General features: G+C 48.5%; 5 protein-coding genes across 5 annotated transcripts; 3 read left to right on the top strand and 2 right to left on the bottom strand.

Annotated features, from left to right (window-relative positions):
- Window positions 1-646: 646 nt before the first annotated feature.
- EV420DRAFT_1653455 (uncharacterized protein) lies at window positions 647-1,886 on the bottom strand (the record flags this gene model as incomplete). Its single annotated transcript, XM_060478744.1, has 2 exons — window positions 647-1,074; window positions 1,127-1,886. The coding sequence occupies 2 exons, from the start codon at window positions 1,884-1,886 to the stop codon at window positions 647-649; spliced, it is 1,188 nt and encodes a 395-aa protein (XP_060321868.1).
- A 2,682-nt stretch (window positions 1,887-4,568) lies between these two features.
- EV420DRAFT_1770763 (uncharacterized protein) lies at window positions 4,569-6,103 on the bottom strand (the record flags this gene model as incomplete). Its single annotated transcript, XM_060481081.1, has 3 exons — window positions 5,984-6,103; window positions 5,026-5,925; window positions 4,569-4,979 (listed from the first exon to the last, which is right to left on the bottom strand). Exons 2-3 carry the CDS (start codon window positions 5,917-5,919, stop codon window positions 4,569-4,571), a joined length of 1,305 nt encoding a protein of 434 aa, XP_060321869.1. The 5' UTR covers window positions 5,920-5,925; window positions 5,984-6,103.
- On the top strand, window positions 6,043-9,147 carry EV420DRAFT_1623659 (uncharacterized protein; the record flags this gene model as incomplete). The annotated part of the gene is made up of 5 exons (XM_060475956.1): window positions 6,043-6,068; window positions 7,799-7,984; window positions 8,036-8,151; window positions 8,258-8,673; window positions 8,740-9,147. 5 exons carry the CDS (start codon window positions 6,043-6,045, stop codon window positions 9,145-9,147), a joined length of 1,152 nt encoding a protein of 383 aa, XP_060321870.1.
- Window positions 9,148-11,420: 2,273 nt separating this feature from the next.
- On the top strand, window positions 11,421-12,711 carry EV420DRAFT_348771 (dioxygenase). The gene is made up of 3 exons (XM_060481803.1): window positions 11,421-11,910; window positions 11,965-12,264; window positions 12,315-12,711. Exons 1-3 carry the CDS (start codon window positions 11,542-11,544, stop codon window positions 12,621-12,623), a joined length of 978 nt encoding a protein of 325 aa, XP_060321871.1. The 5' UTR covers window positions 11,421-11,541; the 3' UTR covers window positions 12,624-12,711.
- A 172-nt stretch (window positions 12,712-12,883) lies between these two features.
- EV420DRAFT_1770766 (uncharacterized protein) lies at window positions 12,884-14,373 on the top strand. Its single transcript, XM_060481082.1, has 3 exons — window positions 12,884-13,639; window positions 13,689-14,284; window positions 14,346-14,373. The coding sequence occupies exons 1-2, from the start codon at window positions 12,991-12,993 to the stop codon at window positions 14,153-14,155; spliced, it is 1,116 nt and encodes a 371-aa protein (XP_060321872.1). The 5' UTR covers window positions 12,884-12,990; the 3' UTR covers window positions 14,156-14,284; window positions 14,346-14,373.
- Window positions 14,374-14,393: the final 20 nt, after the last annotated feature.

The following is a 14,393-nucleotide window of genomic DNA, read 5'->3' on the forward strand; positions in this document are numbered from 1 at the left end:
TACGACGCTTTGTACACTAGTAGGAGGGCTTGGACTTAACGAGAGTTGTTCTAGTTCTCTCGCGTGACGCTAAGCTTCTCTCCGCAAGTTCACTTTGTGTAGCGACACTTGGCTTCGGTCATCTGGCGTTACAGATGAACACCGCTTAAGCAAGGTATGATAGTCGTCGACCGACAACCGTTGAGTAGCGAGCAAGACACCTTCAATGCAGCCATGTATATTGCGGATGGCCATTCTTGTCTGAAAGTTGTTGGAGAGTGTTGGAGCAGAGGGACGGAGGGAAGACGATCGATCATCATCGGCGTCATCCAAATCCTCGCACGTGCCATCTTCAATGCGCGGTCCGGGTTACGCTACCTCTACATGGGTTGGGCAGCTTCTAACTAGTATGCAACGACTATCTTGCGTAAATTGACGAAATACTGAAAGGGACAAAGATGTCCTCAAACGATGTGATTACTGTTGAGCCAAACTTCGAGCTCGAGCCGTATTGCTGCTGTTTCAGGTGTGGTCGGAAACACAAACGGGATATATAGCAAGGTAGGTAAAACAAAATGGTACAAAACAAAGCAATGTGAAAGAATTAACTAGAGCATTATTAGTCTAACGGAATCCGTGGCTCTGCGATGCAGGTCAAATGGTCAGACTATGGCTGCAGCAAACTCAGGAAAGTTTCAGCATCAGGTCTGCTCTTCACCTCCACCTGGAACAAGGACCGACTTCTCAATACTGGAAACTGATCCTCTATCCCCTGCTGGAGCATATCCAAGGACTTGGCCTGTATCGGCGTGCAGAACACCTGAAAAACCAATCCCCGAAGCCGAGATCTCGTGGCCGAAAGGGTAGCATCCCACGTTGACCAGACGCCATAGTCCATATGGCCAAAGAGACTAGGGCTCGACACAACAGTACGAACGATGATCTCTTCCACTTCTTTGGCGCGGGCATCAAAAACTTTACCCCACGACTTGATCGTCGAGGAATGGCGTTCGTTATATATAGGGTGCGAGAACGTGATGGTAACTTTCCGGAGGTACGAAATGTCGAGATCATCCAGAAGTACTGGGCGCAAGGCTGCATATAGATATGTTAAACATTGATGGGCAAAGAGTCAGAAGGAACATACATTGATGCATCAGGTGAACCTCCTCCAGCGTGCAGGACGCCGTTTTCAGAATCGTGCTGACAAAACGAATGTCCGAGTTATCTTGGACGCTGATGGCAAATATACGGAGACGATTAAAGGAGAGACCGCTTAGTCTGGGGTTTAACATGAGGTCGCTCAGCCCGGAGCTAAACGCCGAGGAGGAAATGGAGAAGCTTTCGAGATAGGATGATCGTGCCGGCAAGTCATATTCGGCATCAATAGAGGCCAGACGTGGCACGGAGAGCAGTTCGAGACACCGAATACGAGGATGGAGTTGTATGAAGGTGAGCGTTTCGGAGACGGAGGCGTAACAGATGCTGTCGTGGAAATCGACGGACAGGGAGCGTAGAGAGGGAAATGATGTCGCGCCTCGGTTGACTAGTTCGGTGACCCAGAAGACCCAGGAGACGTCTTTCATCACCAGCCACTCGACACTGGTGAGCGAGGAGATGATGAAGGTGATGATCTCGTCAGGGGGCACGTAGCGATTATCCAATGTGAGGTGTTTAATCACCCGAGGGATGTGAGGGGAGGAACGACACATGGCGACAAACTTGTCGCAGCGAAAGTTGTGGCCAAATGACATCTTTCTGAAGATGTGTATACGTGTACGGGTGTAGAATGCATGAGAGGTGAGAGAGCATGCTTTGAGTGCAGCTGGGTCGTCCCATAAATGGTCGATTACGGCGTCAGTCAGCTCTTGCGGAAACGAGCCGTAATGAAAGCCACTCAAGGACATCTGAAAGGTCGCAGGAAACTATCAGCTAACAAGAAGGATGAACGAGCATTGGACGCTACCGACTGGGGATGTAGACAGCTAGGTCTGTCAAAGAGGGGGTGGCGACTAGTATGTGGACGTCAGGAAACGAGGAAGGCCCGGCAGTTAACAGCAGACACAACGTATGATGATGACGATCTTTTTTTGATGAGGCCGCATGATATACATGGAAAACAATTCCCAGCCCCAAAAGTTGTGGCTTTGATGGGGCTAGATTTTCATTTGTTAAGACACCGGAACCGTATTGAACCTTAACGAGTTGAGTTCCGTCGATCCAAGCAATCATAGGAAATAAGTTGTGGTCAGTCAAAGTAATACAGCTGGTGACCACTGTGTGGGTCCTACACGTCGGCACTCTTGAGTCCAGGACACTGTACGCCTGGTAGGCTCAGAACGGCCGGACGGACGTAACCCCCGTTGGGCAAAACACATCGCAACAAGCGACCCTTGAAACTGCCGGTAAAGATAAGCCTCATATGGGGATAGTAAATAGACTTACCAACGTGCGGCGTGATGTTGAGCTGAATTTGCATAGGCTGGGTATTTGGATGAATGCCGGAATACCAGCATCTTGTCTGGCGGACGCTCATCGTTTCAACCTGAAAAGTATGAATTGAGCCACATCACGGTTAAGAAAAAGTCTCAGAAGATGCGGCATTAGTATCAACAACTGCAGTCCGAGGATGACAAAAGTAGAGTGAAGTTATGAATGACCTTGACATGACGACCTTGCACTAGAAGCACGGACCCTCTAGAAGCGGCAGAAGAGTGCTCAGTATAGTATAGTTCAGGGCTATGGAGTCGAAGTGTGAAAATTGGGCGTTAAGCTTGCGATAAGAAACACTTTCGGTAACAAAGCGTCGACACAGGTGTTTTACTCTGGCTCCGGTTGCACATTGAGCGGCTAGCAACCTCGTTGATTCAAGGCTGTGAATGAGAAGAGTCCTAATCAAACAAGACCAACGGATGGAATACCGAAAGTCTAGTCAAACATGTTGGGTAGGCCAGCCGGGTTTCTGTTGGTAGGTTCTGATACAAGAAGGTCTGCAGGATATTCGTGGGTGAAGCTGGAAATGGCCAGACTCTATGATACACGAAGCGAAGCCAGCAACGGTCGTCGGTTGCCCACTGGTCCGGGAAAATATAGCTTGCCGTGGGGGCCTAGTCTCCGATGGGTCATATATACTGTACATATCGATATTGCACCGTAGGTCAGCTGTACATGTGGTGGAACCGATACCAACTACTTCAGTATTGCGTCCGATGGCTCTGCCGCCAACACTGTAGTAATAGAATATATGAGCTGGATGTTCTCAGCATAACAGCCATACAACGCACCTTCATTGCCGAAGTCCTTCTGCCCGAGCCCTTTTTTCTAGCCCTTCGCCTAGGTAGATCTCGTTCTTCTCCTGGAGGTCAATGGGAAATTGTTAGTGCTTGCCCTGCATGGTTCATCGATAGAGGTAGTAGCCGGATAGTGAGAGAAGAGATCCCGCTGAGGTCGATGATGGCGGTCGGAGACAACGAAGGCATACAGTCTCGTGATCGTCTAGCCCACTCTTACTCTTGAACCACGACATACGGAGCTATCTCGACTTATCAGAATCCTGGCCGACTCAATGCTATATGCGAGGTATTTTCTCTTACCAAGACACGAAAATTTTATCATTGGAATGTAGTAGAAGGCAAAACAACGAAGGACGGTCTGGCTCATGTGCGACGATTTGCTTCATATCTTATGTCTGCTCACGCTGAAAATATGATAGTTCCAGCTCAACCATGGGTCTGCTAAATTCCACATATGCATACAAGCAATTTCTTGCGTTACCCGATCTTCGTGTCCTCGGAGATATCATCGATACCAACGACAACAGCATCCAGGGACGGCTCAAAGCCTTATGGGTACTCGTGTCCTTTGGCACCGTTGGACGTGCCCAAGCACTATTAATAACGATCCGGACTAAACCTGAACAACGGACATGTGGAAACAGCAGTACCGGAGATATCAATACGAATCGAGAGCATAACAACAGAAGCTTCATATAGTTCAGCCCAAGGTGTGTTGCTCTTGTTTATAACAATCTTTTCCAAAACAGTGAATATTATACGTTTTCAGTTAGTCTCCCCGAGGCAGACTCACATCAAGACAGTCGAGATTTATTTTTCAGCTATTCTATGTCGACGCCGGGATTTTCGCCCAGGATAGTTGGTTTCGAGTTGGGGACAATTCATCAATTCATTACTATTCTACTACTGCATTAGCGGATCAAGGAATGGAGCGAGGTCCCTGCCGAAGTGGTATTCCCAAGCAGCACAGTGTGGTGTCGTTGACTTCCTCGTCCGTTCCGAAATTGACCCTTCGCCCCGTAGGCTGCTATTATCAGCTATCATCTCTATGACTACACTAGATAACTTGCTCGGAAATAGGAACTAACTATAATAAATAAAAGGCCTTATTTGTTTGCACCTTGCAGCCTCATTGAGTAAAGCTTGTCATGTTTTAGAGGCGACATCAACATCCCCAAATGTGACTTTCTGAGTATTCAGTAAATAGCAAGAAATCAAAATATCAACCTAGTCGACTAGTAAGAGACAAACCCGTCAGGGTGAAGAAATATCTAGTGATGGTCAGAGAAAGCAACCTTACACTTCAGAGTCGTAAGGATCATTTGAATTCCCAACTACAGCACTCCCACACATGGGAATATAGAGCTTTAATCCTTCCCCAGCCATTTGTGTAAACAATTCGACACCATCAGAAGACGTCTCAGTGAAGAACACGCAAAATATTTTGCGTAGTCGTGCGGCACGCTCCTGGTCGACATACCATCTTGACCACACCATCGCTGTGAATGCATGGGTCATAGGTAGGTCAAAGCCTATATCCAGATGCAGATGCACCAGATGAGGCAGCAGCGCGTGGGAGATGGGCTTATCCGCCTCTGGATACGCGAGCGATTTGCTGAAGGCTTCAAATGCGTTCAGTGTGAGATGCCCAAAATCGAGACGCAAGACCTCAACCGTGGGCGTATCCTTTAGCATATTGATGAGAGGCTGGTCCATATCAATGCCGTTCAAATGCAGATTCTGTAAAGTGCACTGCAATGAACTCGTGGATAATCGGGGTAGGCGATGGAGTGCTGCCTACGGCGATCAGGGTGAATAATACCTTGAGCGCAGAGAAGGTGAAACATGGCAATGCGTAGACTTGAGGTGCACTCAGTTCGCGCAACGACGTATGAACGATGGGGTCAAATAGGTCGAGATTGTACATATGATCTTTGAGAAATAGCCGCTGCAAGTTGTGGGCCTTGCGTAAAATACTGATGTCATTTTGAGGGGATCCGCACATGAGATCAATTTTGATCAGTTGGGACCAAGGGAGATTCAGGGAGGACGGGGATCGAAAGCCGAGCACATAGATATCGTGCAGACGGGGAGCTGTAGCAAGTATGTCCAGGATGCTCTCGTCGAGTTCAAACACGGTGACAATGTGGCTATCGAAGGACCGGGAAAGGCGGAATCGCTCCAGCAAAGGGAGAGTGTGTCTCTGTGGCTTGGGCAGACGACGAGTGAAGTCCGTTGTGGAAAGATAGATTTCGATGGTGCGCCAGTGATCGCAATGGTCCAAGAGCATAGCCCATAGATGCGCATTCGGATCACCACTTTCGTTGTACTGGATCCGGAGAGAGTAGGATTGGGATCGAAGAAGAGATACTTCCAGCTGACGAACGCGACCTGAAAAGTTGAAAGTCCGTGGTTCTTGGATTAGAACCCAAGACCACAATTCAGGATATGATAGTGCGATGTCTCTCCATCTTTGACAGACTTGGGAAAGAATCCAGGGGGTGTCATAGCAGCGAACTCGCTCGTTCGCGATGCGGACCCAAGAAAAGATATAAGTCGATATCTCCGGCATCACCCCCAAGATGGGCGGGTCACCTCGCGCCGACAGCATGTAAGAGTCGCTGGAAGGGGAATTTGCTGATTCCATGATTCTCTGAAATCGAGAGCAGTCATAAACTATCTGTTTCTTCAACAAGAACGCAGCCGCTTACCGACAATAGTAGTTGACACAACAGCGAAGAGAAAGACAATGCGATTCCTTGCGAGCTACATGTCGGCCACCCACAGCGAATCTGTGTGAATCCAACTCAGTGAAGGTTGAAGAGAAGTTGACTCCTCAGTGCCGTGTACCGGCACGGCGTTTAGTGCACGTGGCCACTCAGTTTATTTTGCGTTCAACTCCGTTACATACAGTAAATGATTACTAGATGGCAAGCAATGCCCGTTTCTGCAGTGTTACTACTTCTTATGTACTGGCAGCCGTTAATTATGCCCGTGAACCTCACAACATGGGCTTCAATACCATTTCTAGCGAGTTCTCAGCCTCCGCTGGCATCTTCCATAGGAACAACCTACACACGCATCACCTTTGCCAGGACGCGCGTCGCCTTGAGGTTGGTTCGATTGTAGTGCCTTATTGTGTATGACGCGTCTCCTGCCGTGGCTTGGCATTCTCCTTGTCGTGCGTTTTGTTTTTCGTTCTCTTTCCTACTCCCCTTTGCTCTAATTATTCCTAAGAGTTTCATCGTCGGTCCGGGAACCGATCTGACAAATCTCAAATTCCCAGTCTACCCTGATCTTAGCTATCAAGTTAAAACGTTAATCTCGTATTGTAGTTAGAGGCACGAGGACGAAGTGATCGTGTTGGAGAGTGGTCTTCACCCCTCAGTCAAGCATCCGTGAGTGTAATCCTTGGGACCGGCACTGCATATTATCTTAGAGAATCATTCAAGTAGATTAGGCGAGCCTTTCCGCATGTGATGTCGTATACACAGGTACGAGTTCCGCGAGTATCTATAAAGCGGCTTGCCAGGCTAGTGATGTCGCCCTCTGATTCTGGAGTCATGGATAGAGTAATTTTCCCATCTGTTGCGGAGTTGCATAATGATATTCCTTTTTCTAGCTGGGCTTTCAAGACTGGAACGACCCAACTTACCCAGGCGGGCCAGGCGCTCCCAACAGTGGCTCCATAAAGTAATCGCTGCAGGAGCGACGGAAAATAGGGAACATATACTTACAGCAATAACAAATTGGCGATCTCCGTTGGATCTCCGAGTCCCTCCAAGAGCGACAAGAAGCGCAACAACCCGCCCGAAAAACCGCTACAATACATCCTTGACGCTAAGTCGTTCTCAGATGTTGTTCGTGCCATAATGGACATCAAGGCGTGATACTAGCACATTGCAAAGCTTGATATGTATTACTGACATTAAAAATATTGAATTTTCCAGGGCTTCGATAGGACTCACCCAATTATTTTGGAGGCCACAGTGCATTTTGACATTTGCCGCGAGCTTATACTTTGGACCAATCCGCTGATCCATGTGGCCCACGCAGCATGGTTAACTGGAATTATTTATACCATTCAAGCCATTAGTCCCATACTAGTGCCTCTTACAGGTAGTGTGGTCACTCGAAAAATATTCATATTTGCATCTATCATTGATCGTCTGGCCATCCTTAGCGTCAAGCGTCCATGACCCACTTTGATTTGACGTTTTCACTAATCACTCGACACCGAAGCCTGGTTACACGGTCATTTCTTGGCGTGAATGTGCTTGATGTCGACAAAAGTTTCACGGTAAAACGACTAACAATAGGTTTACCAAGAAACTCTGGATTCCGAAAGGTTGTTGCGTTAGTCATGCTATCTCCTGATTTATCAGGTCTTCCACAGGTCTGCACGGCTGAACGGCCTTTGAAGTTCGACACGACGCGTGTATAAAATGCATACTACGCCTCGAAGGCCTTCATCAGTTATAACCAACAAACTAGCTCCCGCATTATACCAATGTCGAACCTGAAAGCTCTTTTCCAGCCCTCAAAGTTGGCCCAACCACCCTCCGGAATAGGATCTTCATGTCCGCCATGGCGCGGAACCGTTCCGTCCCAACAAACGTCCCTAACAGTATCAACGCCGAGTATTACCGACAACGCGCCGCGGGAGGTGCTGGTTTGATTATCACCGAAGCCGTTCTCATTGCTCAGCAAGGGTACGCGTATCACTCGCAACGTTCTTGGTGCTAGTCCTTATAACCTTTCAGCACCGAATGGCAGGATGCCCCTGGCATCTGGTCACAGGAGCAAGTCAACGGATGGAAAAAGGTTACTGACGCTATTCACGAAGAGGGAGGCGCGATCTTCGCTCAGGTACTTCTTAGTTCCCTCTCGTTTCGTCTACCTTCTGACATGCTCTACTTTTAGTTATGGCATCGTGAGTTCTCGACCTTTCGTATCATATTATATATATACTAACATTTCATTAGTTGGACGCGTAAGCCACCCCGATGCACCTGAGCAAATCGCCTCAGGACTCCCCGTCTATGCACCGTCAGCGATCTCTGCCCGAGGAGGAAAATTCCGTTTCCTCCTTGGTCAGCCAGGCTACGTCACACCTGCTGCAATTGACGACCCTCAAATTCTACTTGCCCGGTGGAAACAAGCTGCCATTAACGCGAAACAGGCCGGGTTCGATGGTGTAGAGATCCATGGCGCGAACGGCTACTTGATCCACCAGTTCCTCGATAGCACCGCGAATCACCGAACAGACCAATGGGGCGGGAGCGTGGAGAATAGAGCTCGGTTCCCTCTTGAAGTTGTCAAAATCGCAGTGGACGTCTGGGGTGCTGATAGGGTCGGTATCAAGTTGAACCCTGCCGGAGGGTATAATGATGTCGGGTATGTCTTCATTCCAAATGATGCGGCTTGTACTTTGTGCTGATGAGTTGGAACAGAATGGCCTCAAGAGACGTTGGACACATTCGGGTACCTCATCTCAGAGATTGACAAGCTCGGGATCGCCTACGTCACGCTCGTGCGATATGCAGAGAATCTTGATCCAGTTATTGACGGGGCTCGGCGCGCAACAAAGCATGATGTTATCGGAACGTATGCGCCCTTGTTGAAGAATCCGGCTACGAAGGTATTCGCGAATGCGTCGTTCACAGGCGAAGAGGCGGCACGATATGTTGAGGACGAGAAAGTGGATGGAGTTTTCTTTGGCATTCCTTGGGTGGCGAACCCAGATTTAGGGAAGAGGTTTGAGAAGGGCGTCGCGCTAGAAGGGGATATTGATTTTATGACACTCTATGGGCACGGGGGAACGGAGGTGGACGAGAGGAAAGGATATGTTGACTATCCTGTGGCGGCACTTTAGATGTCTTTACTTTTAGATGACTGCACTATTGTGCTCTGTCCTTACCATGATTTTAGTGAACTTGAGGAGAAAATGGGTGTTCTAGGTCGCAAATGTAGACGAAAGAGTCATCATGTTGATTCCAATGAAAGGCTCTGATGCCCTGCCTTCGACGTTTCCCCTTTCGAGCTACACGACAACCGTAAAACGGCACAATGACGAATGGGGTAGCTAGTGCAAATTGGCGAGACTCAAACATACGCTATAGCACCACTCTGTAGCTTAGCTTGGACTTCAAATGTCCAGTCTCCTATCTAGCCTTCTCAATATCCGGAGTAGAGGAGTAGCATATCTCATCTAGCATCTGCACGGCCGATCAATTATCACCTGTAAATGAATAACAACAAGACGTACCAAATGGCCTACATCCCGGATTTTTGTTACAGACGCAAGCCTACTGCCATCGTCCAGTAAGGAGTCTTTCCTTGTTCCTGTGAACTGAAAGGAAGGTTGAAAGAAGAAAGGAAGGTAGAATCAGACGTACGACATGTCGTTCTAGATCAGACACAATCTTGAGCATTTGTTGTGGTCATGTTAAGGAGGGCGGACGCAGGACTGAGAAAACTGGAAAATTGGATTGATTGGCCATCTCCGCTGATACAGCTCAGGTAAATGAAAGCAAACTACTCCTACCGACCTCAATGGCTCGTTGTGTAAAGCCATCTTCCTTGACAAGGGCAAAGGACTCATGCTATAGGCGAAAATGGCACAACCTCTTGGAAAGAAAGAGAGCTACCATGTAAGGTATTGCAAGGAGAACGCTTTTCAAGGTCAATGACGAGTTTGAGCTGAAGGGGAGGGTCGGGGATAAAGAAATAGCGAGATATGGAGTATTCGTGGTGGAAGTTCAAGTTGTTCGTCGGAAATGCCGGCGAATCCGGGCCGCCAACCGATATTTCCAATCTAGTAACAGACCACGTTACATGACGCGAAGAGTGAAAATCCATTTCCGGTTTGCCATGTTCTCTTTTGTCCTCCAGCATCACGGTGAAGATGCCTCAATGCGCCTCAGAACTTTGGTTCTTCAGCACGACAACTTGCATACAGACCAAAGGCAACCAATAGCTGTAACCGTCCAAAGGACAGGAAAACCAAGAAAGCGGTTGACGGGGTTCATGAAAAGTACGTCTAGATCGTCACCGATCCTTTCTCTCGTAGATAACATTGCTCCAGGGAAAAGTACGTACGGGATTTTTTAGTTCTAGAGCGCTTCTGAGTACATGACAGGTACCTTGCTCGTTGGGATACAGAAATGAAGGCGCAGCGAAAGTGGAATATGACCATGAAGGGCTCGTGCATGCCTTCTGTGTTTCAACTTCCCCTCATGCAAATGCTTTTGCTACGCTTGCAAACGAGGGCATTGGGGAACCTGGAGAATTTGTATGCACCATTATTCCTATGAGTCTTTCTTGTCTTTGGCCGAGCTCATATCAGGCTGTATAGATTTACGATGGAATACCAAAAGAATAACCGCATCTGAACTACGACAAACCTGAACCCCCGATTAGGGTGTTGGCTCCCGAATTTCTCCTACTACAGACCTTTGCCGGGCTGACGGTCGACGACGAAACAAGCCAAGACTGATAGATATCCACTTATCAGTTACTTGACGTCTGCCACGGACCGCCGAATCTCACTAACATGACGTCCCGCGACGACGTCAGCGTCCGTGCTCTCGGGCTGTCAGGGGCAGGAATGCAGGAATGCATTAGGGTAAACTCATTGTGAGGTCTGAATAGGCCGATCTATAGGGCACACTCTATGTCCGTTGTCCCAAGCTTCAGCCCTTGGCACAGATTCGCTAATCTAGTCAGAGACATTTCCTTGGCGCTATCTTTCAACTTTCATGTTCTCAGCTGTAACGTCCTTTCCTTCGCCCGAGGCCTGCTTCTCAACAGGTGCAGTCAAATGAACCATGAATCCTACATCGACCCATGCTCGAGGACTTGGCAAAAATCGGACTCTATACCATCACCATTGTACGGAGAAAGATGGACAGCCGTTCGCGCTGCGCCCCGCCCACTCGCACATTCCACCGAATATTTTGCGGCGATGACGAAGATAACACTGACAGTAACACGCTGTTATGTTCGTGAACGACTTAAAATTTGAATATATCTGTCATTCTATTGGCTGCAAACGCGTCAAACATACCTTGGTCTCCCACGGCGTCCTTTCAATCGCGTCTGATGGAGAATTCTCGCGTTCACTCTTACCCTCCGTTGAGGGCTTCACAACCGAAGCTACGGACGCGTGCTGTTCAATCTTCTTACGAAAATTTTGACCGTCGGTCTATAAAATGCGTCCAGGCTAGCTGCAACTGTCCATTGCATTTCCCCCCCTCCATCTGCGAACATGAAAATCGCACCTGCCGCTGTTCTCTTGGCTTCTGCTCTCCTCGCCACTGCTCATCCTGGTCCTCACGCGCTTATCAAGCGCTCAGAAGCAGAGTTAACACGTCGCGACCTTACCTCGTCCAAGTGCGCTCGCCATGTCGGCGAAATGCAGCATAACCGCATAGCAAAGCGCGCAGAGGCCTTGACCAAGCGTAGCAGCCGGTTCTCCTCGGTTACTATCACCACCGAGTCACCTTTCTACCCTAGGATTCAAAACGAGACATGCGTTCTCACTCCTGAGACTACCACTGGTCCGTATATCTGGTCCAAGTCCCAGACTCTGCGCCAGGATATGACCGAGGACCAACCGGGAATTCCGCTGATCCTAGTAGGCACTGCTTCCTTTCGGGAGCGACGTTTCACTCATTCTGCATTGCTGTAGGACATTGGTGTCATTGACGTCAACACCTGTGAACCTATGCGTAATGTGCTCGTTGACCTTTGGCACTGTAACGCAACGGGGTCGTATTCTTCCTTCACCGGACGTGATCCGAATACTCCCTTTGAGCAGCTCCTCGAAGAGCTGGGTATTGACCTCAGCGCCGGTGGGACCCTCGATCTTCATACGGATGACACGACATTCCTCCGTGGCATGTGGCCCACCGACGCCAATGGGATGATGCAAATGAAGACCATTGTGCCGGGATACTACGTAGAGCGCGCAATACACATTCACGTCCAGGTATATATCATTCTTTCAGCGCATGAGCCTGGCTCACGGGGCGTGTTTAGGTCCACCAGAATTGGGTACTGCAATCGAATGGAACAGTCAAAACCGGCAGCACCGCAGAAACGGGCCAAATCTTCCTCGCTGAAGATCTCTCCAAGTATCTGATGTCGTATCAGCCGTACTTTGGACATACAGAGATCGAGAGGACCACCAATGATGTGGATTCTATTTATTTGGAAGCGTCAACCAACGGATGGTACCCCGAGTTGGCAGTAATTCCCATTGACGGGGAGGAATACTCGAATGGTATCATCGGGTACATTACCATTGGAGTTGACTCGAGCCGTACCACTGCTTCTTCGTTCAATTAGTTCATCCGTGTTACAATATTTCGCGCTATAAAATCTGTCCAGCATAAGTCAAGCAGATGAATAAATTACTTTGTTCTACTTACTGAGCTCATGGTGTATGATATCAACCAGGAGCACCTGTATACTGATGGCCGTTTGTCTGACCCCCTAACCATTCAAGTTGCAGGCAAGAAAGGGCAATTTGACTTGCGACCTCAAGTGGTGAAAGACGGTACGTCGCGAGTCTAGATCGCTTTCCGGTCCGATCACCCGGTTTTCGCGTCATTGATCAACAAACTTTTCCTCCCTTCCCGTCACATTGGCAGACCATTGAAGCATACTCTTTTTAACCTCTCGTTTTCAATAACTAATTGAAGTTAAGCTATAGATGTCAGGCATCTGCCTTGTTTCGCGGCCCCTACTGTTACCCAGGCGGCATTTCAGCTCCTGCACTGTCGCGCGTTCACGCGATTTCCCCGTGTTGTGGAGTCCTACCTCCGCAGCCCCCGACAATACTCTCGCTCTACATGTCGGTCCGCTTGATTTTGGAATGTCCGTCATAGAGAATCTGCCTCGTTTTCGCCATCTCCAACACATTCAATTCGAAAAATATACAATGGCACAGTTTGATGACCGACGGATAACAGATGCGTTATCTCGATGTCCAATTAAAACTGCATCATTTACTTCATCGACATTTCGTAACCGACGCCATCTTTATTCATTTCTATGCCATTTCCCGATGCTGGAGGAGCTGTCCTGCGCTGATCTGCATTTCAAGGCGAAGACTCGGCCACGTGAAGCACGCGAAGCAGTTCAACGGATTGGACCATCGCTTCGGAAGGTCACAATTGATAATGGTGATGACCTGTGGCATGCAGCATTAGACGGGTCAAGTTTTGGTCCTATCGATAAGCTGCAAAAAGTTACTATCATGGACGTCAAACTTGACGACCTTGCCAAGGTTGATCAATTCCTTCGGAGAACAAAAAACAGCCTGGAAGAGTTTTCTATGAGGCATTTGCATATCTTGGGTCGTACGTCGCATCCATGTCTACTTGCTGTACCCTGTCTGAATGTGCCCAGATGCGCGCGGCACGCATATGCGTTGGAAAGCCTTGCGTGAACCTTTCGTGCTCTCACATCTAAGGAGGCTCTGTGTCGACATTCACGGCAAGGAAAAAAACACAGGACTTCCAGCAACCGAGATCGTGTTGAAATGGTGGCTGTCCATGCTGCAGGATGCGGCTAAAAAGGATGAAGCTCTCCGTCTCGAGAACCTCACGATCACTGTGGGGGTTGCCCGTTCGGTAAACTATATCCAGCGCGCCGGAGGATCCTTATGGCAGGAACTTGATCGTTGCCTCACACAAAATCAATTTTCTTCGTTCAAATCCCTCCGCGTCGTTATCAAAGTGTTTTCGCCATTACTGCCGCAAAGAGGTGAATCCCGGAGGCAGATGATATTGGATAATTGTCCTCGATTACAGGAGAAGGGGATGATTGATGTCGTGGTTCAATCTGTGGAGTTACCACAAGAGTCCGTCGAATAGGGAGGGTTTTTTGTACTATGACATGAATTTTTATCCGTCTTAAAACTAGCATTCTGGACATAGCTCTGGAGGGTGTCACAATACACTTGTTGACCGTCCTAGGAATTGGGTGTACCCCTCAAAACAATGGTGCGTTGCGTATGTGATTGATTTCTGGTTTTCTTATAATTTATCGTCGGGTATGGCTTAGTGAGAAGGATATTCATGGCTCCTGCCGGCTATCTGTTTGCCGAGAGCT

The sequence above is a fragment of the Desarmillaria tabescens genome (genome assembly GCF_030435595.1).
Source record: "Desarmillaria tabescens strain CCBAS 213 chromosome Unknown EV420scaffold_162, whole genome shotgun sequence".
NCBI classification, from domain to species: Eukaryota; Fungi; Basidiomycota; class Agaricomycetes; order Agaricales; family Physalacriaceae; genus Desarmillaria; species Desarmillaria tabescens.